Genomic DNA, 24,050 nt, shown 5'->3' on the forward strand with positions numbered 1-24,050 from the left:
CTAAGTCAATTTATCTTCTTGTAGTCCCCCAATTACTGTAGGTAATGATGCAGTCCGTAGTGACTTTGTTTCTGGGTGACCACCATTTGATTACATGAGCTGCAGACATTAAAGGGGCGTTCTGATAACAAGAAATTACTTCCTAGCCCAAGAATAGGGGGTAACTTGTTGATTAATGGGGGTCTGACCCCTGGGACCTCCGCAGATCAGAAGAGCTGGGGTATTGAGCTGGGGTAATGTGCTTTTTATCATTTAATATGTGATGTGGACATGTTACGTGCGGGTCACATCCCTAGAAAGGGGCATTGCGTGCTCAAGAGGGGGAAAACTGTGTCGGATTGACCAACCAGACTACCAAAGGATTCTCCAGTAGGCTCAACCTCTAATTGGTTCAACCAGGAGTGAACCTTGTCTCTCTGTTACCTGAGGCCAACTATGGAAAGGCAAGCCACCCCCCCCACACACACACACACACACACACAATACCCAACTCGGCTATCTTTGGTTGTATGATGTGGCCTCCCTAATTTAAATGTGTAAGCCATGCCCCCCATTTGCAGCCCATTTGTCCCCCACATAGTATACAACCCCTTTTTTTTGGCCCAGACTCAGTATATGACCCCATTTTTTGGCCCCCTCAAAGTACATGACAACCTATTTTTGGCCCCCACATGGTATGTGACCCTCTTTTTTTGGCCCCCACATGGTATACGACCCTTAATATGACCCCGACACTGTATAAGATGCCTTTTTTTGGCCCCCATATGGAATACAATTCCCTTTTTTGGCCCTCACACGGTACACTCCTTTTTTTTGGCCCCCACACAGAATACTCCTTTTTTTGGCCCCCACACGGAATACAACCCCTTTTTTTGGTTTCCACATAGTATATGGCCCCCTTTTCCTGGCCTCCTGTCAGTATATGACCACCCCCCTTTTTATGACTCCTCTACTGTATATGATTCATTTTTTTATAGTCACCCCATTATATGATCCTCATTTTTGCCCACCCCTGCAGTATATAATCCCTCATTTTGATGGTCCTTCCACGGTATATGATCCCTCTTTTTGATGGTCCTTCCACGGTATTTGATCCCTCTTTTTGATGGTCCTTCCACGGTATTTGATGCCTCTTTTTGATGGTCCTCCCACAGTATATGATCCCTCTTTTTGATGGTCCTCCCACAGTATATGATCCCTCTTTTTGATGGTCCTTCCACAGTATATGATCCCTCTTTTTGATGGTCCTTCCACCGTATATGATCCCTCTTTTTGATGGTCCTCCCACAGTATATGATCCCTCTTTTTTTATGGCAGCCATATAAAATATGTTAGGCAATTCCAATTGGCTGATAATTTACCCATCCACACTCCTGTCGAGGCTCACCGCCTCACCATTAATTTCAAAGGTTCCTCAGGAGACAAAGTAAAACATTCAGCTGTCTGTGATGGTTCCCATTGAAATGAAAGGAGCAGCGGTCCACATTTCCAACTTTCCAACCCATTCGGACTGACTTTCCCCCACTCTTCCTAATAGACACAAGCATGCTCAGCCAGTCAGTGAGAATAGTTGTATGTATAGGACCCGTGACTGATCAAGGTCTCATAGGTCATTGACTGACTCAATGGCCTAAAGATTGGTGGCCATCTGCCGTGTGCATTCACCATCCAATCTTTGTTTCCTACAAGCCATGACGATGTACAGCAAAACTTCTCCAAAACAGGCTCCCCTTGAGAAGACCACCTCCTTATCCAGACCACAGCCATCCAAACTTTGAGTGGTTGTCTCAAACAGGTTTGGCTGAATAAGGTAGCAGATGTCTCGGTGTGACAGAATGTTCATGGATGGCAGTACATGGTGGGGTTAATCAATTCCGGCGCAGCTTCCTCCCTGCTTGGTCGATATCGCTCTTCTCTATCTAATAAGTCCACCAGGTCCAGTTCCTATTGTTATAAAAACTCAATGCAATTTTTATTCTTTGCTGGAGAGCCTTCTGTGGGATTTCATTTCCTGCTCATCTGAACCATCTCGGTGTCTCCCCACACCCTCCTCCCTGGATCCGTTGACTGGACTTTTCCCAAAACAGCCTCGGAAGTGCTAGCAATGAGCGTGCCGGCTATTGGCAGCGTCTCTCAGTGCAATACCCACTCGATAACTTTCATTTCAAAATCAATGGAGCGAAATGTACACTTCTGCTAATGCAGCTTGTGCTCCGGAGCGTGAGCTGACAACGCAGATGTACAGAGGGCCTGTCTAATATGGAGAGTTTTTAATTAAAATATTATCCAAACCCTTTAGAACACTGTGTCACAAGATAAGGACAGGTTGCGAATGCCAAATTAAAACTCTACAACTGGCTTGGAGGACTTGGTGCAGAGAGTGTTGGCTAGTTAACCCTACCCAACCAAGTCATAGCCATTACAACCACAACAACTATGTCATGTGACTTCTCTAGGTCAATTATGACTAGTTGAAAATGGGAGGGGCAATTTTACAGCCTCCTAATTTACAACACTTTGGAGCTTATTTAGTGGTCACAATCCTCCTCAGTCACCAAAAAATCCATCTAGTGTAAAACAGTAAATAGTACACATGGGGCTGGGGGAAGAGGGAGAAGAAGCTGCAGTATGTCTCAATCACTGTGCTTGGAAGACTGCATGCTGCGAGAGGGGAAGAGGGGCTAACTAATATGCTTAAAGTAGCCCTTAGAGCTGCAAGCAACTATGTCATATGACTCCTTTTGGTGAATGGCAGAAACAAATAGAAAACAGGAGGGGTAATTATCCAGCCCTCCTAATTAACAACACTTTGGAGCTTGTTTAGTGGGTGTAATTCTCCCCAGTCATCAAAAAATCCATCTAGTATGAAACAGTAATTAGTAGGGCGGGGAAGAGGGAGATGCAGCTGCAGTATCTCTCAATCACTGTGCTTGAAACTATATGTTGTGAGAGGAGAGAAGGGGCTAAAGCCCTTAGGGCAACATACAACTATGGCTAGATTCACATATGCATCAGAGTCATTTTTGGCTCTGATGGAGAAACCACTGAAAATCATCAGAAAGAAAAGCCCTGCCAATTTTCAGTGGGGTCCACCAGTGTCCACGGGCAACCAATATTTTAGCAGAAGGGCCACAATTCAGCTCTCCTGGTCTCAGTGGTCACATGTGGCAGGGTCTTATGCTGGAAAAAAACACTGGAGCAGCAGGACCAGACCATGCTGGGAGACTCCGGACCACCGGGAACAAGTGACTATGAATTTTTTTTAAATTGTTCACCTTTCCCAGCCTCATATTAAAAAAGTGGTTATCTTGGACAACCCTTTTCAGTAACCCCTCTAACTGTACTGGAGGATCCTTGGGTACTTTGGTGGGACAGTCTCATCCTGGTTGTCTTCTTCCTCAAAGAGAGTGTCCCAATGGTTTTACTGCATAGCAATGTCTGGCATCTACCATGATCTCTAAATTTTTATAACTATGGATCTCAGGCATAAATCTATGGAACCATCCAAGAGGTTCTCCACATTGGACAATTTCTACTACAAAAATCACTGGGCGTAAGGGTGCAATTACTTTCTGGTGACCATGCATGGGAAAATAAGCATTAAGCAGCCCCATTCAAACTAATAGATGGTCTCCGTAATGTAGAACAGGACAGGTCCTCTATTGAGAGACGATCCTTATAACCTTTCTCCACTTCTCAAAGATATATGGAACTGGTCCAGTCCACCCATGTCCCTCAAACAAGCTCTGTTAGATGGACCTCCAGCCAACTCCAATCACTCATGTCCAACTAGGAAAATATGTTTTTGAAGGAACCTTTGAAAATGGAGAAGTTGAAGAAAAGGTAAGGAAAGATATCTACCAAGGTTTGGCCTACACCGTAACAAGTCTGCAATGCCGTAGGATTTTTTATAAGGTTTAGGCAATATTTTATCTTCCGCAGTGATGTCATGCAGACCACACTTTCACCACACCAAGTCTCGAGCTATTGTATTGTGAGAGGATTATCATGAATAAGATTGACAGGAGGACTCTGGGAGAAGAACGGATTAAGAAGAAGTGAAAAAAAAAAGAATGAAGCTTTCCAGATTGTTGAGGCTTGAAAGGAATATTAATGGCAGAGAAAAATCTAGTTGTAAGAGTTGTATATAGAGATGTTCATCCTAAAACATTCTCATATTGACAAATTGAGTCGGAGTGACTATTAAAAAACACAAAGCTGGTCTTGTGGTTGACCAATAACTAATTACGGGCACTGAGGCACCGCCATATCTTTTGGATGACATAGCGGAGAAGCATGAATTGTGTAGAGGTCAGGATGTGGCTGCCGTGATTGTGTTTGGATTGACACAAATGTCACTTGGCCTTGAGACTCTCCAGAACCAATTACATATGTTTTTGTGTGTCAGATTGCTTTTCAGAATCAAACTAGAGTTAAGAAATATTGCGGAGAAAATCAAGAACCACTTGTAGCAGGAGGTATTCAGCTGTTTCCAAAAAAAACCTCCTCAAACATTAACCTGCATAGCTAATAAGAACATTGCACTGTGCTGATGAGATACAAAAGACCCAAATGGATCGGACAATCGGTAGTTAAGAGGGCAGCACTGACTAATAGATAAGCATGAGTCAGAACAAGATACTGTAGGTCTACCAGATAAGATAAACCTGAAGGCTAACTCTCTTATCAAACTTATACACTAGACTGTGCTGATGAGATTTAAAAGACCCAAACAGATCTGACAATGGGTCATTTTGAGTGCAGAACTGACTAAAAGACAGTCAGACTGGGGTACTATAGGTCTACCAGCCTCTCCTACAACAACATAGGTCTACCAGAGAATATGGTTCTACTCTCCAAAAAACATGAACTTTACTCTGTGTTGATGAGCGCCAAAAGACCCAAACAGATCTGACAATGGGTAGTAGCACTGACTAAAATACAATCTCGTGTCAGACTGGGGTACTATGTGTCTACCATTCTTCCCTACTACAACAAAAGTCTACCAGACAAGGTGAAACTCAAGCCCTATTCTCCATAATACATGAACACTACTCTGCACAAAAGAGATCCAAAAGGCCCAAACAAATCTGACAATGGGCAGATAGTAGTGTAGAACTGACTAAAGGACATTCATTTCAGAGTAGGCAAAAATATTAGTTAAAACTCAACTTTTATTAGTTAGAATTAAAACCACATATATATAACACAATAACCTATAACTCTGAGGTTTATTGTCTAGTATTTTCAGTATCAGATTTTTCCTAGACACCTCAGAAGTTACTAGAAAAAGCATCTATTCCTAGGTGCAAATCCACCTGGTCTAGTGTGATAAGAAACACTCCTTTTCAATCTAGTGTCTATATAATGCATGAGTGTTATACACAGGGCAATTAGGAAATATGGTTAGATCCCTAGAGTAACATAGTAATACGGGGACTAGGTTTGACTGAGTCCATATGAAGACTGTCCGCTATATCAGAACACGTCTACTTTACAGCCATTCACCCTTTAGTCACATAACATGTTCCATGTTAGATCCAGACCCATTATACCATTTGCCCCATTAAGATGGAATTCATCAAGAGTGGTGTATTTTGTAGCTGTTGTGATTTATTTATTATTATTATTTTATTGTTCTATTTATTTATCTATTTAGGTTATATTTTTATCTCTATTGAACCCCTCATTGGTGTCTTGTTCAAATAATGGTCTGAGTGTTTTAAAGAAACAGAGTAACTAAGTAGCTGCATATCAATCTTTATTATTCATGAAATAATCACAACAGCTACAAAATACACCACTCTTGATGAATTCCATCTTAATGGGGCAAATGGTATAATGGGTCTGGATCTAACATGGAACATGTTATGTGACTAAAGGGTGAATGGCTGTAAAGTAGACGTGTTCTGATATAGCGGACAGTCTTCATATGGACTCAGTCAAACCTAGTCCCCGTATTACTATGTTACTCTAGGGATCTAACCATATTTCCTAATTGCCCTGTGTATAACACTCATGCATTATATAGACACTAGATTGAAAAGGAGTGTTTCTTATCACACTAGACCAGGTGGATTTGCACTTAGGAATAGATGCTTTTTCTAGTAACTTCTGAGGTGTCTAGGAAAAATCTGATACTGAAAATACTAGACAATAAACCTCAGAGTTATAGGTTATTGTGTTATATATATGTGGTTTTAATTCTAACTAATAAAAGTTGAGTTTTAACTAATATTTTTGCCTACTCTGAAGTGTAGTTTAAAATACCCATACTGTTAAGTGATTAAAGGACATTCATGTGTCAGACTGAGGTACTATAGGTCTACCAGTTTCCCTACTACAACATAGGTCGACAAGACAAGATGATACTTAGGAACTATGCGCCATAAAACATGAACTACTCTGTGCTGATGAGATCCAAAATACCTAAACAGATCTGACAACCTCCCCTTCAACGTCCAAAGAACCAAAATAGATCAGTCAATGTGTAAAGAAGACACATGTCAAGTTCCTTCTGAGTGAGGCATTGACCTAAAGGGCATCCATGTGTCAGACTAGTGTGCCATAGGCCTACAGGAGGAGATGATTCTCAGGGCCTACTCTATATCCTACACAATCCCTATTCTGTGCTGATGAGATCCAAAAGACCAGAACAGTTATTGGGTAGCGAGGTCATATGTTTTTTTCTGTGCGTGACATTGAATTAAAGGGCAGTCCTATGTAAGACTGAGGTACCTTATATGCATCAGTAGTCAGTACTATGTGTCTGTCTTCCTGCTGTACCTCCCATTTGTGCTTATGGCTGTAGGCTGGGGGCGTTTTCTATGCAAATAAGCATAAGGACAAATTTATGTTACGCTTTAGTATGGAGACCATGACACAATTCTGGACCTATGACATGACGGACACCAAATGACAAATACATGGCACATGACAGACGCCGAGAGTCTCAGTGACTAGTGGCATGTGATTCACTCCAAAGTCACATCCATATGGAGTAGTGGCCGCCTCGACCTTTGCGTTCCATAACCGAGCCCACTGGTGGTCACTGGGGTATTCTGATGGGCCATTTTTTCTAAACTTAATGGAGTGAATGATTATGTTATGTCTTATAGACCTGGTGTAGAAAAGTTACATTATGGACACTTGTCTCCTATACACAGAACAGTTGATAAGTGTCAGATCACTGAGGGCCCGAATACCAGGATCAGGTGAATGAAGTCCCCCTAAAGCCTCCTTGTGAATGGAGTGCCAGGGCACATATGTGACCAGTGCTCCATACACTTCAATGGGTCTGCAGGCACTGCTGGATATTACAGTACAGATATTGATCACCGTTCACATAAACGCTTTAGCGCTCCATTCACAAGGAGGCTTTAGGACTTTCAGTACCCCGTTCTCCTGATCACTGAGGGTCTCACCGATTGGACACTTATCCCCAGTCCTGTGGATATGTCCATAAAGGTATAACCTCTTTAAGTAATAAAAATCTGCCTGCTTGCAGCCACCACTAGGGGGAGCTAACCACTGTGAATTGAATAAACCAGTAGGCAGTAAGCTCCTCCTAGTGGTGGCATCAGGCAGAATTTTATATTTAACCCTATGCGTATTCAGAGGCTTTGGAGCTCTGTATCAAAAAAGAGGATCCCGAGCCCTATAAAATGGATAATGAATTTAATCAGATCAGAAAACTAGACCAAAAAAAATGACATGGTGTCCAAAAATGGACATTCACTTTAAGGGTAAGATACAATTCCCCCCCACCCCCCCATCTATTTTTGTAAAGTAAATGGTATATACGATTTTTCTATTATGTGTAAGCTCCAGGTTATGTTGGGTGAGGCCGGCGTGAACATGTTATCCACCTGTCAGCATGGTGTCGGCGCCGGGTCTGAGTCTATTCACTGCACATTCATTAACCTGCCGGATCATATTCTATGTGACAGCTGCAGTTTTCAGGGACAGCAGCCCGAGCTATTGTTGTGGAAGCTGGAGATTACCGCAGCACATTGTGTTCGCAGCCATTGTCAAGTACGTCTCCACAATGGGACGGAACAGACATTTTTTTTTGTTGTTGTTCTTCTATCATTTCGACAATTAGGAGATGCAGCTGCCGATGTGAAATAAAGCTCTGAAATCCTGAATACTCGATTCTTATGGTCCGGATCTATGGCGTTCTGTAGTTCTTGTATTCCTCTGGCATAATGGAGCCTGATCTGTCGTCTCAACGACGGGGCCCTTAAAATTCTGAAATGGGGGAGAGCTTATGAAATATATGAGGAGGCAGGCAGTGATGATATGTAGACAACCCACCAAGCCTGGGTTCAGGCAAACGTTGCAGCCTTTTCACTGCTTACTAAGAACAGCGCCATACATTGTATAGTGGTTGTACTTGGTATTGTAGTCAGTCCTATTCACTTGAATGGGGCTGAGCTGTAAACTGGCCATTTGATCGATGAACATGATATCACATAGCCTTTGAAGCAAAATAAGTGATCTGGCAGCTTTGATTAGCTGATATGTGGACTGATGGACTCTGTAGGTAGAGGTAAGTACACCATAGTTATATATGTGGCCGAACGGGTTACAATATTCTGCCTGTAAGGTGGGCTGGAGGACTCTGTAGGTAGAGGTAAGTCCACCACTCTCTTTATTATTACTGAGGGTTTGTTTTAATATCCTTTTTTATTGCTTAAGTCCATCTGCTTAATAATATCAAGAGAAAATACATTAGGGCAGATTATTAAGACCGGCGTAGCTAGATCCGGGTCAACATTAAACAATGGACTGCATCCTACTATAAATGTCAAAGTTTGGATGTTTGTTACTCTTTCACACAAAAACAGCTGAACAGATTTGGATGAAATTTGCCACATAGATAACCTGGATTAACACATAGGCTTTTTATCCCGGTAAATGACATGGCTTCAAGACTATTATGAATTTATGTTCACATGTTATATTATATCCTATCCTACTTCCTATCCTACTAATACTTACTACTAATACTATAAATGTGAAAGTTTGGATGTTTGTTACTCTTTCACACAAAAACAGCTGAACGGATTTGGATGAAATATGGCACATGGAACCTGGATTAACACATAGGCTTTTTATCCCGGTAAATGACATGGCTTCAAGACTGTTATGAATTTATGTTCACATGCTATATTATATCCTATCCTACTTCCTTTCCTACTAATACTATACTACTAATACTATAAATGTGAAAGTTTACTCTTTCACACAAAAACAGCTGAACGGATTTGGATGAAATTTGGCACATAGATAATTTGTAACCTGGATTAACACATAGGCTTTTTATCCTGGTAAATGACATGGCTTCAAGACTGTTATGAATTTATGTTCACATGCTATATTACACTGCTCTTGGCAGCAGCAGTGTCTCAGCTAATTGGAGATTGCTGATAAAGCCAGGTCTGTTATCTCTCTATGTAAACATATAAGATAACACTGAGTCCATTGTGTAAATGCATTTGCATATTATCTGATCTGTTCCAGGCAGTGTACTGACAAACTCCTTTAATCCAAATTGGCAATTTGCCAATTGTAAACATGCCGGGGAAAAAGAAAATGTAATTTTTCACAAAATTTTAAAACAATGAGGGCTATGAAGGTAGCCAGAAGTCACAGAGTTCTCCTCAAGCGGAGCTCAGGGGGATCAACGATGCCAACAGCACACTCATTATATGGCATCCCAGCGAGCTGCTGAGATGCTGGAACAATCACAGGCATGGTGCGAGGTACAAGTTCAGCAGCAGGCCAGCTTGAGAGCTGCTGAAATGCCGGAGCAGGCGGATCATCAACGCCAAAAACACACTCATTATATGGCGTCCCAACCAGCTGCTGAGATGCCGTAACAATCGCAGGCACGGCGCAAGGAACAAGTTCAGCAGCAGGCCAGCTTGAGAGCTGCCGAAACGCCAGAGTAGGTGAATCATCAACACCAACAACACACTCATTATATGGCATCCCAACCAGTTGCTGAGATGCCATAACAATCGCAGGCACGGCGCAAGGAACAAGTTCAGCAGCAGGACAGCTTGAGAGCAGCTGAAACACCGGAGCAGGCAAACCATCGAAGGCAGCAATTTGATGAATATAGGCGGATCATCGACACCAACAACCCGCAGACGAAGTCGCGGGCAGAGGCTAGTTGACTTATAATGGAATCCGTCAACTTCTGGTGGAGACAATGCTGACTAGAGCAGTCTAATACAGTAATGTAAAGTAATAAAAAAAATAAAAACAACAACAATATATTATAGGTAAAAATCTATTAATACAAATGAATTGAAATAAAAGAAAATATAGCAAAATAATAGAATAAAATATAAAAAAAGGGGATACATAAAATTATATAAAAACTAATATAATAATATAAAATATAATACAAAAAATACTGATTAAGATAACAATAAAAAACACTAATAAAATAAAATAAGGTATAATAAAAAAAGATAATAACCAACAATAAAAACTAATCAGCTAAAAAACTAAAATAGATAAAATAATAAAACCAAGACAAAAATATAAAATACGATAATAAAAATCTAAACCAGATAAAGTCATAGGAGAAATGTAAACTGCAACTCAATTTACTCACTTCTCTATCCAGTTGTCTAGCCACACAAACCATCCATTGAGGCGGCCGCGGTGGCGGCGGCGGCTGCGGCGCTCGGTGATTTAGAGCCCTCCCACTTTCTAATTAACAAAACATCTCTTTGTAATGAGAGCGGAAATTCATAAGACTCAGATAACAGATAATCAGAACTTTATGTCTCTCATTATTCTCTCATTTCGGCACTGCTCGGCGACACACATCTCACTCCATAAATAAGCGCACACACAATTTGTAGGTCTGTTAAACTTCATTAATTATTGGCTCGATTTATCAGGCCGCGCCAATGTCAAGCATTTCCGGCTCGCCACAAGTGTCACTAATTCAGTTGGAGGAACGGTTCATGTACAGTTGTTTCTACACTTATAAAGACATCGACATCAGGATAAAGGGAAGATGGGAGGGGCCTATACGCACTGCAGCCAATCAGATGCCGGCTTTCCTGACTTCATAGAAGTTCTCAACTTAATTGGGTCATAATATGGTACCGCGAGCAGTCTATATGGCCCTAATGTATCTCTGATCAGCGTCAGTACAGGATAAGTAATGTAATGTATGTATACAGTGACTGCACCAGCAGAATAGTGAGCGCAGCTCTGGAGTATAATACAGGATAAGTAATGTATGTACACAGTGACTGCACCAGCAGAATAGTGAGCACAGCTCTGGAGTATAATACAGGATAAGTAATGTATGTACACAGTGACTGCACCAGCAGAATAGTGAGCGCAGCTCTGGAGTATAATACAGGATAAGTAATGTAATGTATGTACACAGTGACTGCACCAGCAGAATAGTGAGCGCAGCTCTGGAGTATAATACAGGATAAGTAATGTAATGTATGTACACAGTGACTGTACCAGCAGAATAGTGAGCACAGCTCTGGAGTATAATACAGGATAAGTAATGTAATGTATGTACACAGTGACTGCACCAGCAGAATAGTGAGCGCAGCTCTGGGGTATAATACAGGATAAGTAATGTAATGTATGTACACAGTGACTGCACCAGCAGAATAGTGAGCGCAGCTCTGGAGTATAATACAGGATAAGTAATGTAATGTATGTACACAGTGACTGCACCAGCAGAATAGTGAGCGCAGCTCTGGAGTATAATACAGGATAAGTAATGTAATGTATGTACACAGTGACTGCACCAGCAGAATAGTGAGCGCAGCTCTGGAGTATAATACAGGATAAGTAATGTAATGTATGTACACAGTGACTGTACCAGCAGAATAGTGAGCGCAGCTCTGGAGTATAATACAGGATAAGTAATGTAATGTATGTACACAGTGACTGTACCAGCAGAATAGTGAGCGCAGCTCTGGAGTATAATACAGGATAAGTAATGTAATGTATGTACACAGTGACTGTACCAGCAGAATAGTGAGCGCAGCTCTGGAGTATAATACAGGATAAGTAATGTAATGTATGTACACAGTGACTGCACCAGCGGAATAGTGAGCGCAGCTCTGGAGTATAATACAGGATAAGTAATGTAATGTATGTACACAGTGACTGCACCAGCAGAATAGTGAGCGCAGCTATGGAGTATAATACAGGATAAGTAATGTAATGTATGTGCACAGTGACTGCAGCAGCAGAATAGTGAGCGCAGCTCTGGAGTATAATACAGGATAAGTAATGTAATGTATGTACACAGTGACTGTACCAGCAGAATAGTGAGCGCAGCTCTGGAGTATAATACAGGATAAGTAATGTACTGTATGTAACACAGTGACTGCACCAGCAGAATAGTGAGCGCAGCTATGGAGTATAATAAAGGATAAGTAATGTAATGTATGTACACAGTGACTGCACCAGCAGAATAGTGAGCGCAGCTCTGGAGTATAATACAGGATAAGTAATGTAATGTATGTACACAGTGACTGTACCAGCAGAATAGTGAGCGCAGCTCTGGAGTATAATACAGGATAAGTAATGTAATGTATGTACACAGTGACTGTACCAGCAGAATAGTGAGCGCAGCTCTGGAGTATAATACAGGATAAGTAATGTAATGTATGTACACAGTGACTGTACCAGCAGAATAGTGAGCGCAGCTCTGGAGTATAATACAGGATAAGTAATGTAATGTATGTTTTGCTTTGGTCCCCAGACTTTTGAAATGTGATTCTGCATTCACATGACTGTGATACAAATCAGTCACAAATGTCCATTTTTCACAGCCTGCGTTACATCCTCGGGGGATTGGTTTTTACAGGATCCCTCATAGATTTGACTCTACTGAGCGAATTGTGAACCTACATAAAAATAGGACATGACCTATTTAACGCTTCATCAAGGCGGACCATCAAAAGAATGGTCATGTGGAGAGCCACATTCACATACATTGAGTTCAATGCAACCATGTGACGGCCATTAAAAACACAGCCATCGTGTGAATGTAGGCTCAGGCTTTGTTCATACTACTGTTATTAACGTGATGGATGACAGCAACGGACATTAACTATGGCAGGTAACAGACACCGTCCGAGCAGTGGAGCTCTCTCTCTCTATAAATGTGATATGGACAGAATGAAAAGGGAACAAAATCCCACAGAATTTTAATTAAAAAAGTGTAAAAAAAAAATTGCTAAGAAAAAAGCTAATAAAATTGGGGTAAAAATTTGATAAAAAATTATTTTAATTAATTAAATTAATTAATAATTTAGGGGGTAATAAAGGAATAAAATACCAACAAACTCTTATTTTCCTCTAACCATTAGAACTAAAAGAAGAAACATCAGGATTAAAGAAAAATAATTTAAAAACAATTTAAATTACGAGATTAATATATTCTAACCCCAATTTGTAAAAAATGAATCATACCTAACGCTGTTCCTGTGATAGCAGACAGGCCGACGGTGACGTTTTCTGGGGGTCACCCACCCCGTTGCGCGGTACATAATGTGCTCCACATAACGTGGTGGCGGATGTGCAGTGAGGCGTGCTTGTAAAAATGTTCTGTATTCAGTGAAAGTGTGAATTAAAACATAACATGTTATACTCATAAAAAGTACTGCCAAACACCTAGGGGTGAAAGATATTGAAGAAGGCAGAAGCACAGCTCCGCTCTCTGTGTAGTGGTCATGCCAGGTTATTACAGGTCAGCTGCCATTCCAGAGAGTAATAGGTGAGCTGCAGTGACCTGGCCTGGCCACTACACAGAGGATGGCGCTGTTTTTGCATTAGTTCTGGTGATGGTGGCTTCTGTGATCTACTGATTTATGGGGTTACTGGGTATCGGACCTCTCTGACCTCATATTGATCACCTATCCTAAGCAAAGGTCTTTAACTCAGAAAACCCTTTAATAACCTCCCCTTTAAAGCACAACGCCAGGAAAAACTGGTATATATTTTGTTATGCCTAATGCAGGTCCTAATACATGACACAGGGATTCTCTCTTTGGTGTTTTGGAAACTTTAGCCTCACATTGCGCCCCCTCTGACTAGATTTAAAGGGATCCAGCATATCACCCAGGCCCCGCAGATAGATAGGTTAGGGTCACCTGAATCAAACAGTGTTTTCCCCTCTGTCGCCGAGATATCACCATGTTTGTCAATATGCATTGGAGCTCAGTTTTCTTACAGCGCCACCACAGGGAAGATTAAGCATTACACATTGTCCATTCAACTCAATGGGTTTTCTGTATAATGGTCAGGAAAGGTCCTCCAAAGCAGAGGTGTTTTTGTAGCCATTCAGATGAGGACCATGAACAGAGGACCTCCCCCTTCCTCCATCCTGCTCTATAACTCAATGAATATACCATTATGTAAAATCAATTCTAGTTAATCCTAATAGGGGCCCACCACCTAAATAGCCACCACCTGTCTGGAGTCTATTGCCATGCCCATTACCATAAAAAATTGCATGTAGATTAATGGGCCATCACCACCCCGAGCTCATTATAGAAAGCATTAAGATCATGACCTCAGAAGACCAGGTCCATCTATGGTACATTACAAGTTGGGTCAATAAAGGACATTAACAACTCAACTCTTCACCTTGAGTCCTGGGGACTAGATGGGTTATAATGATGGTTTTAGGGCTGGATTAATGTATGTGGAGGGCCATCCCATCTCTGGGACCTGCATCCAACCTGTGGCCATATATAAGAGAGGTGGCTCCAGTGTTTGACTGGCAGAACAAAAGATCCTCTAGTGGGCCCAGGCTGTAACACAATAACAGGCCAGCACAAGACACTCAAATTTGAAGGGTACTATAGTCTAGGGGTTGTTGGGGGGGGGGGGGGGCTCTAGAATCAAATTATATGCTAGGCCCAAGGAACCTTAGTCCGAAACTTCACTGAACAGCCAAGCCAACAACTCTTTTAAGTTGGCTACACATATATGGCAGCTGTTGGCCAAATCTTTATCCTTCAAAACTTGATACAACCCCTTTAAATTTCCTTGTTACTACTTCCTGGTCTTCATCTTGACACACAGGAAATGGATGTAAGTACCCACTGAGCCAATCACGAGCTGCAATTATGATTCTCCCAGTGATTGGCTGAGCAGGCATTTCCTGTGTGATGAATCGGGACCAGGAAGTAGACACTAGTAGAGACTTTGTAAGTATCGGAACAAGAGTGGTGTAGATCACTGAGGTGAGTACACCTTCTTTTTGGTTTTTAATCCATTCTGAGCTTGTTTTTTTCAAGAAAGTTCTCCCCCAGACTTACAAGGCAGTTACCTCCAATAGGAGACAGTTTTCTTCTTTCGGGCGGAGGGCTAATTTGCATTTTTTTCACTTTTTTGCCTATTAGACAACCTACACCAAGTCATAGTCTCTAGTCCACAATGAGACGCAGCACCCTACTGTGCAGAAGCTATTCTCGCCACTAGGGGCACTGTTTTATGCCATTTGACAGCACCATGTCTAAGCTGATGGATGAATATCTACACGTATTCCTTCCATGCGGAGCTCCTAACAACATCATGTTGTCAAAATAACCCCTACCCATGAATAGGCAATATCGTTGCCATAATGTGTTTATTCATTACAATTTAACACCTGCTACATTTCCCCCCCTTGCTGCCTTTAAGTCATTACGTTCCCAGCATAGCACAGTGAGGAGTCATGCAACAAATCACCCCATTCTTCAGATAGTCCGTGGAAAATGAATTGGCTTATTGCCGGAGCGCCCGGCATTTCCATGAATGCATTAAATGTAGCATGAACGGAGTGTCTGTGCTAACGTATAGCTTGTCAGCATTTGGCATAACGGATGTGGCAATCTTTCACCAACATCCCAATTACTGTATCAGGCAGGGCGATCAATCTCCTCGATGACAATCCTAAAATAAGCTTCCTCTTCTATTGCCGGCAGAAGGATTGTCCTGTCCTCTGCATCGCCAAACAGCAGGAGGACCGAAATATCTCAACAGCTTGGGAGACTTGTGTTATTACCTGGTGTCAATGAAAGGCGAGACACAAGTATGCTTACAGAGAAGCTCTAGATTTACCAAGGCCATACAGTGAGAGCCACCCATAAAACAGACCAGGGCTGGTGTTTAAAGAGAAATTTTCACTACCCCCACCAATTCCATCTCACCCCCCTTCTGATAGTCACTGCTCCACTGATTCTGGTGCAGTTGGAATTTTTTCTCTAGCCCTCACCATTCCCAAGCAATCACTTCTGTTAGTTTCAGCACCATTGGGCTCTCTATTGTAAGGTGGGCGGATCCTGTCCGTCTGCTTCTGCCAAGGACCGCCCACCTGATAGTAGAGAGTATGATTGTGCTCAAAGTAATAGAAGCGATTTCTCAGGAACGGTGAGGGCTAGAGAAAAAATTCCAACTGCACCAGAATCAGTGAAGTGGGACCATTAAGGTATGCAAATAGTTGGATTTGGTGGAAGTGGTGAAAGGTTTTCCTTAAAGCTCCTCATGACTTGTTGACTTGTATTAGTGTAGTGGGCATGCTCAGTGTCATGTGCTGTGCAGAGAGAGGGAGGGGGTTTCTGTCATCTAGTATTAATGGTTTAAGGATTATTTTGTCCTCTGCACCACCAAAGAGCAGGAGGACCCAAATATCTCAATGGCTTGGGAAGGAGACTTGTGTTATTACCTGGTGTCAACGAAATGCATAACACAAGCATGCTTATGGAGAGGCGCCACATTTAGCAATATTTTAAGACCTCTGTCTGGAGCTTAGATCATGCCATGCAGATAGCCCCACCCATATGATCAAGTTATCAATACAAGAGATATGCCATGGCTAGTGGTGTAATTTCTGGATCATCTATTGACTTGTACTAGTGTGGTGAACATGCTCTGTGTTCTATGCTGTGCAGGGAGAGGGAGGAGGGAGGAGGAGCTGTGCAGAGAGAGGGAGGAGGGAGGAGGAGCTCAAATGTTTCAATCACCTAATATTAACATAGGACTGTCCTCTGCAAAATGTATAATTGTGGCGCTTCTTTGGCACACAGCCCTTTCTTGCACCAGAGATCCTATGCATTGCCCCTTCTTCGCCAGCTCTCCACTTTTTACAAAAATGGGCGGAGCAAGGCAGAGACCAAAACGGCCTAACAGATTGAATATAACTCATGGTTATACCTGAAATCTATGCCAGTCAGGAACCTCTTAATAATTCAGGTGCGTCTTACTTCAGCTGGGGACTTGGTTAAGACTGACGTACAAAGTGCCAGTCTTAGTAAATTCCCCCTATAGTATTTGGTATGTCCAGCTAACTATCTTGTGTGTATGGAGGGGGGGGGGCTCTCGACTTCTTCCTGACAGAAGATCAAGCATGTTGAATTTCCTGCTGCCCAATCCTAAAAGTAAGGTAGTTCAATTTACAGCCTGTATTACAGAGCTGTATTCAAAATTCTGCTAGTTGTCAATGGAAATAGTCAGCAAGCCTGTTGACAGACACGCCCCTAGCAGCTTAGCTCACATGATAGTTGGGGCCTACAACCGTTACCAATTCTAATGTAATTTGTATACTATTTTTATTTTATGACTTCATGCAAAGGGTTGGTATTATTTGAGCACTGTATGTTAGTATTATGTAAGCACTGTATGGTGGTACAATATTTAGTTTACCATTGCAGGCTACTTAATAGAGTAGTCACATCTTCCTATCATATCCTACCTTTGGGACATACACATATTTTATCAACGTTGGTTCCCTGACCCCTGTTTCTCATTTTGCATACCCAGCCTTCCACTCACTTCTATGCCAAAAATCCAAGCGGGCCAGGACAGTGTACTGTATAGCACTTATAAATAGGTTCTGTATGGTATGGTTATTGGTACACTGTATAGCCATATATCATATGGGGATTGACTACTTTGTGGGAAGCTATAACTCCCAGCATGCTCTGACAACTACAAGGTTCACCATAAACACTGTAGGCCTAAGGTTCAGACTACAAACACAGAAGAAATTTTTTCAGAAACACTATTAAGAGCTGCCTTATGCTGACCAAACACATTTGGTTAAAGTTGTCTGAAGACGCAGATTTTGTTCTTCTAATCACAGGTGGGCCATATGGCCGATTCTTCAGAGAAATCTGGCATTGACATATTCCTTAGTGGAAAAAAACATACATGCAATCCAAGCATACATGTTGTGGGGGGGAAACAACTGTTCTAGTGAGGATCCTTCGACTTTGTTATCTCATAAGACACATTGGCCAAGCTGTCTTTTCATTGAGTCTGCTCATCATGGGGGAGGGGGAACTTTTTGGACTTCCTGACTATCATTCTATTGAAGAAGTCCAGAATCAACCTTTCCCCAGCTTGAAATGGCTGATAACAGGGGACAATAGATTGCATTGTGTAGCGCACGTAGAGAAAATAGCTAGCAGGTATAAAAAGCATGCCCTTACATAAAATACAAGAAATGCTGCTGCTACATTCATATTTCATGATGGATGCAAATCACCTCTCTTAAAGGGAGTGTTACCAGACCCCAAGTATATCAACCCAACCGATGTCACCCAATTCCCAAAATATCAGAATCTGCTTCCTCATGGAAAATGTATTCTATCTTTACATTAAATATTCATAAAGGGTTTGATCAGAATTAGAAAAACATGGCTGCCTTTTTCTAAAAACAGCGCCACACTTACCCATGGGTTGTGTCAATTCAGTTCTATAGAGGGGTATTGTGTTAATCCGCAATACCAGACACATCTTGTAGACAGGTAGTAATCAGCCATGTTTTTTTAATTTTGTACATCCCCTTTAAATGCTTGCTGACGCCCCATTGACTATTTCCATCAGGGTGGTGACTATTTAACTCTGCATCGACGTACCTGTAATCATCACAAATTGTGATGTTAAAATGCCACCCCAAAGGTCTAATATGACCGTAAGGGGATCGGGGATAAGTAAAAAAAAAAAACAAAAAAACAAATTGAGACAAAAAATTTTCAAAAACAAAATAAAAAAAAAGGTAACAACTGCATCTACATCACACATTTTAGCCTCACTCCTGGAGCTAGGTGACACCTACATGAAAATTACCATAATGGAGAGGAGAAAAAAATTGTGCCATAAAAAAAAAAAAAAAAAAAAAAAAAAAAGGAAAAATGTGAAAAATAGGTGCGCCCCCAATTTTTTTTTTTTTTGTTTACATTTTTTCTGGACATTAAAATACAGATAAAAATAAAAATGACCTAAAAATAAAGACACTGACGAAAGGCACAAAAATTATTAGAATAACCCGAATGAAAAAGACATAAATCGACAAAAAAAAAATTTGAAAAAAAAAATCAAAAACAAAACTGTGTCCAGTTATGAACCAGGGAAAATGTCCCGGTCGTGAAGTGGTTAAAAATGCTCAAACTTATACCTATAGGATTGCTGTCAGCCATGTTTAATTTTCAGAAGCGCCCCCTCCCTCCCCCCTCTCGCAGCAGATCAGCACCTCATGCTAATAGCGGGTCTGGGGGGTGAGAGTAGTTTACGGCAGGCAATTATCTGATGTGTATGGGCCGCTTTATTCAGCAAAGTCTAGAACATTTTGTTCTCAGAACAAGAGAGGAGGAGGAGGAAGGGGATGACAATGGTTTAGAGAAGTGACGAGAGCAGGCAGATAAATTCCCTGTCAGGAGTCTCACGCAGATACCGCCAAACCCTTTTACGAGTATTGCATATCCGCTTTGAAGACCAAAACCATTTAGGCCCACACAAGGTAGTAGATGGAGACTAATAACTGAGGCGGCTCGATGCGGAGCACTTCAGAGGAAACCGTGCCGCCACTTAACAAATAAGCCTTAAAGAACGCACCGCCTTAAGAAAATCAATCCCCAACAAATTGAAGACTCTCCGTCCTCCCAAAAAATTCTACGAGTCAGCAATTTCTCAGACTGGGTGACAACCAATATGGCCACCGTTATATCGCCGTCACCAAGCTTTCCATGACTCCTGACTGTCGTATCTGCTCATAGGATGTTGGGATGTATCGGAGCGTAACAGGGAATATGGGACATTTAGGGGTCAGGGGGTGGGTGACAACCCTAAGGGGGTGTAATGGATCAGTAAAACTTGTCATGACTCAAGGACTCAAGGGGGTCATTTTTTTGGGGGGGGGTCTTTAAATTCTATGCTTTATACCCACACCCCCATTTTCTAACTGGTAAGATCTACCCATACTGGGCAGACATCTGTATTCACCCTACAGATATAGCAAACCCTGTATTATTTTCATCCTACAGATGAAGTAGACTCTAGTGTATCATCTAAAAAAATCATGTGGTCAAAGCAACGCACCCTGAGTACCTGGTAGAGATGGGGCAGACTGGGTTATAACATGGAGGTGAAGTAGACTGTAGTGTAACCTATTGTCATCATACAGATGAAGCAGACTGTAGTGTATCGTCAAGAAAACCACATGGGGCAAGGCAGGGTAAGATCGGTTTCCTGATACAGATGTAGGATATTATATAACAGTTGAAGCGGACTGTAGTGTATCCTCAAGAAAATCACATGAGACCTGATTCCTGATATAGACCGCGCTTTAGCATCACTGTCACCATACAGATGGAGCAGAATGTATTGTAGCCTTTGTTTGACCCATAGGGTAGCATGGACCTAAGGCATGGGGTTTACTGTACAGATGACGAAGACTGTAGTGTATCATCAAAAAACAGCATGGGCCAAAAATATGTATCTTCCGTTTCCTGATACAGATGAAGTAGACTGTATTGTAGCGTATCCTTAACATACAGATACAGCAGACTGTAGTGTCTCATCCAGAACATCCCATGGGGCAATGAATGGTATCATCGGTTCCCTAATACCTATGAATCAGACTGTATTGTGGCCTATTTGTATCCTACAGATGGAGCAGAGTGTAGTGTATCATCCAAAAAATCACGTGGGGAAATGACATGTATCATCAGTTTCCTGATACAAGTTTAACCATACTGTACTGTGGCCTACAGTTGTAGCAGACTGTATGGTAGCGTAGACTTTACTACATAGATCACACGAAATTACAACATGGCCTGTACTGTACAGATGAAGCAGACTGTAGTGTAACATATGTCCTACTCTTACCTACCATTTAGATCAAGAGTTATCCCGAGATGGTAGAACCTAAGGGTCGTCGAAATGTAATTTAGCTACGAGATATGTGTTACACTAAGGTCTGCTGCATCTGTACACAGGCCATGTGCTGCCGCTCTATGTAGCAGATGGTATCGCCCCACACGACAAGCCATAACCATGGAGATTCATTGCAGCAAACTACAAAAATTTTCAAAAATATCAACAGATTTAGGGCAATATTTGGTACCAGATTTTTTCGGACATTACACGAGTCTACAACACAATGATGTCTCCTACCTTTGGCAATGATATCTTCTATGTCTTGATCAAACCCTAGCCGATGGCATTTCCTCCAGAGGCCCATGTTGGTGGAATTGTATTGTCTATTGCACTCGTCGGCAGCGCTCATGGCAAAAAGCTGCCTCCTATTTCTAGTTAGAAGTAACTTGCCCTCCCATCGGTCCAGCTTTGACCTGCTAGCCCTCAGCGGAAGGTTGTTGTTGGAGTTATAAATGAATCCAGGGTCAATTCTTCTATTCGTGAAACTTTTGCACCTCTCCCGGTGCCGTCTGGCATCCGTTTCATACCAGTGGTCGGAGCAGATAGCCACAGCCAGCATGCCCAGGGCACACAAAGCCAAAGACAGTCCAGCGTAGAGCAGTAATCTTCCAGCAGCCATCCTCAATCTCACAGAGCCATCAACATTTTCTCAATGGAGAGCTGTCTCTTTTTTTTTTTTTTTTTTTCCTTCTCTTAGGCCAAACCGTACCCGAAGGCTTTGGGAACCCAAAAATTACCCCAAAATACACTTAGACCTTGAAGTTGACATGCACGATATCCAATCCGAGCCAGATCTGGCTGCTTTGAGGAGCAGGTCAAGTCATCAGAAACCCCCGAAATAGAGAAGGACTCTTGACGTCAACCTATGACCTCCAAATTTATGGACCCTGCTGTTGGGATGTTGGGTGTTGGATCATGGTTGGCCCTACCGATGGTCTGTACACAGTCAGGGAGATGGAACTAGAGGAAAACAGGCGACATGCCCAAGCGAATCCACAGCCTTAGAGCGCTGGTGTTTTCTGCATCCTCTTTGCAAAAATATAGGCAGGAGGCGACAAACCCTTACCCCCCGGCATGGAGGCAAACTCAACGCGGCATTGGGTTCTTCTTCTCGCTACGAGAGCTCGATCGCCCTCAGCAAAGAAATGCAGCCTCCCTGTTGTGTCTCTGGTAGCAAGATCCCTGTGGGCAAGCAGACTGATCCTTTGTTTCACAACACGTACATCATCATCATCATCGTCGTCGTCGTACCTTCAGCCTCCATCCTGCTTCCCCATTCACCGGCTTCTGTTGGCTGTCAGCAGCCTATAACGGGCAACTGAAAGATTTCTTCTTGACTCGGGGCTTGACAATCACTCGCCTTCCTGTGTCTCATCCTCTGAGCGGCTTCTCTTGGTCTCCTCTGAAATGGAAGGTGAGAGGGGGAGGAGAGAAGAGGGAAAGCAAAGGAGACATTTCAGCACCATGGACAGCAGCACCAACCTCTCCAAATAGAAATAGCTGTATCACTATAGCCGCAGCCGGCCAGGAAAGGGTGTCTGCGCGTTACACAAGCCTTATTTAAATAGGGTTTAGGATTTCAGCCCCGTCTCACGCTGCCAAATAATCCAAGATTTTTGTCTTATCCCTCCGTCTCAGCGACAATACAGCCAAGATCAGATCAGGCGGCGGAGGAAGGATAGGGCTTAGCGGTGACGGTCGCTCGCCCAAAGGGCCAAATAAATGGACAATATCTAGAAAAAAAAAAAAAACTCTACGGCAATAGATAAAAATTTTAAAAAAAATTCCAATTTTTTTTTTTTAAATGCATGCATAGGAAAAGGAGGGGGAGGCGACTACCGATATAATCCCTGCCGGCTACAAAAAAACAACAAGACAGTTTAATAATACATCGTAGTCCGAAGGAAGCGGCCACAAGGAGATTAGCATTCTGCGGAAAAGATCGAGAAAGGACAGAGGAGAAGACAGTGGGTCGGTCGGTTCACCTGGGAATCTGTGCCTTGTGCATACAGTCAGCCCGCAGCCTTGGTAGGAAACCAGAGACAGAATACAGAAAGGCTTCAGCCAAGAACAGATGACGTCACTCATGCAACGTGAGGCTAATGTCTTATACAGAGCCTTAAAGCTGAACGACACCCTTTACAGGAATAGGAATAGGTCACTCGCTTTACTGCAGGGGAGTAAAGAGTGGGGTGAAGTGGTGAAGCATAGGGACAGAATACTGCAAGCCGCATCGATGGGAAACTGTCAGTATGACGAATATACAAGGAAATAATAGATAGGACACAATGTATAGAAAATGTACAGCGGTGCGATATACGGGGGTGCAAATATCCTTCAATGGAGAGTGAAAGATTTATACACAGGTCTATACAGCTTGGAAATATCTATCTATCTATCTATCTATCTATCTATCTCCTATCTATCTATCTACCTATCTATCTATCTATCTATCTATCTCTTATCTATCTCCTATCTATCTATCTATCTATCTATCTATCTATCTATCTATCTATCTCCTATCTATCTATCTATCTATCTCCTATCTATCTATCTATCTATCTCTTATCTATCTCCTATCTATCTATCTATCTATCTATCTATCTACTATCTATCTATCTATCTATCTATCTCCTATCTATCTATCTATCTATCTCCTATCTATCTATCTATCTATCTCCTATCTATCTATCTATCTATCTATCTATCTCCTATCTATCTATCTATCTATCTATCTATCTATCTATCTATCTATTATCTATCTCCTATCTATCTATCTACCTATCTATCTATCTCCTATCTATCTATCTATCTATCTATCTATCTATCTATCTATC

General features: G+C 42.0%; 1 protein-coding gene across 1 annotated transcript in view; it reads right to left on the reverse strand.

Moving 5' to 3' along the window:
• TMEM178B (transmembrane protein 178B) overlaps window positions 1-23,273 on the reverse strand; it is a 160,977-nt gene extending 137,704 nt beyond the window's left edge. Inside the window, exons 1-2 of the mRNA XM_075275240.1 lie at window positions 23,199-23,273; window positions 21,451-22,615 (exon numbers count right to left, since the gene is read on the reverse strand). Coding sequence (XP_075131341.1) covers window positions 21,451-21,832 — 382 coding nt within the window. The 5' untranslated portion in view covers window positions 21,833-22,615; window positions 23,199-23,273. The remainder of the gene's footprint in view (window positions 1-21,450; window positions 22,616-23,198) is intronic.
• Between the last annotated feature and the right edge of the window lie 777 nt (window positions 23,274-24,050).

This window comes from Leptodactylus fuscus, chromosome 5 (genome assembly GCF_031893055.1).
Source record: "Leptodactylus fuscus isolate aLepFus1 chromosome 5, aLepFus1.hap2, whole genome shotgun sequence".
In the NCBI taxonomy this organism is placed as follows: domain Eukaryota; kingdom Metazoa; phylum Chordata; class Amphibia; order Anura; family Leptodactylidae; genus Leptodactylus; species Leptodactylus fuscus.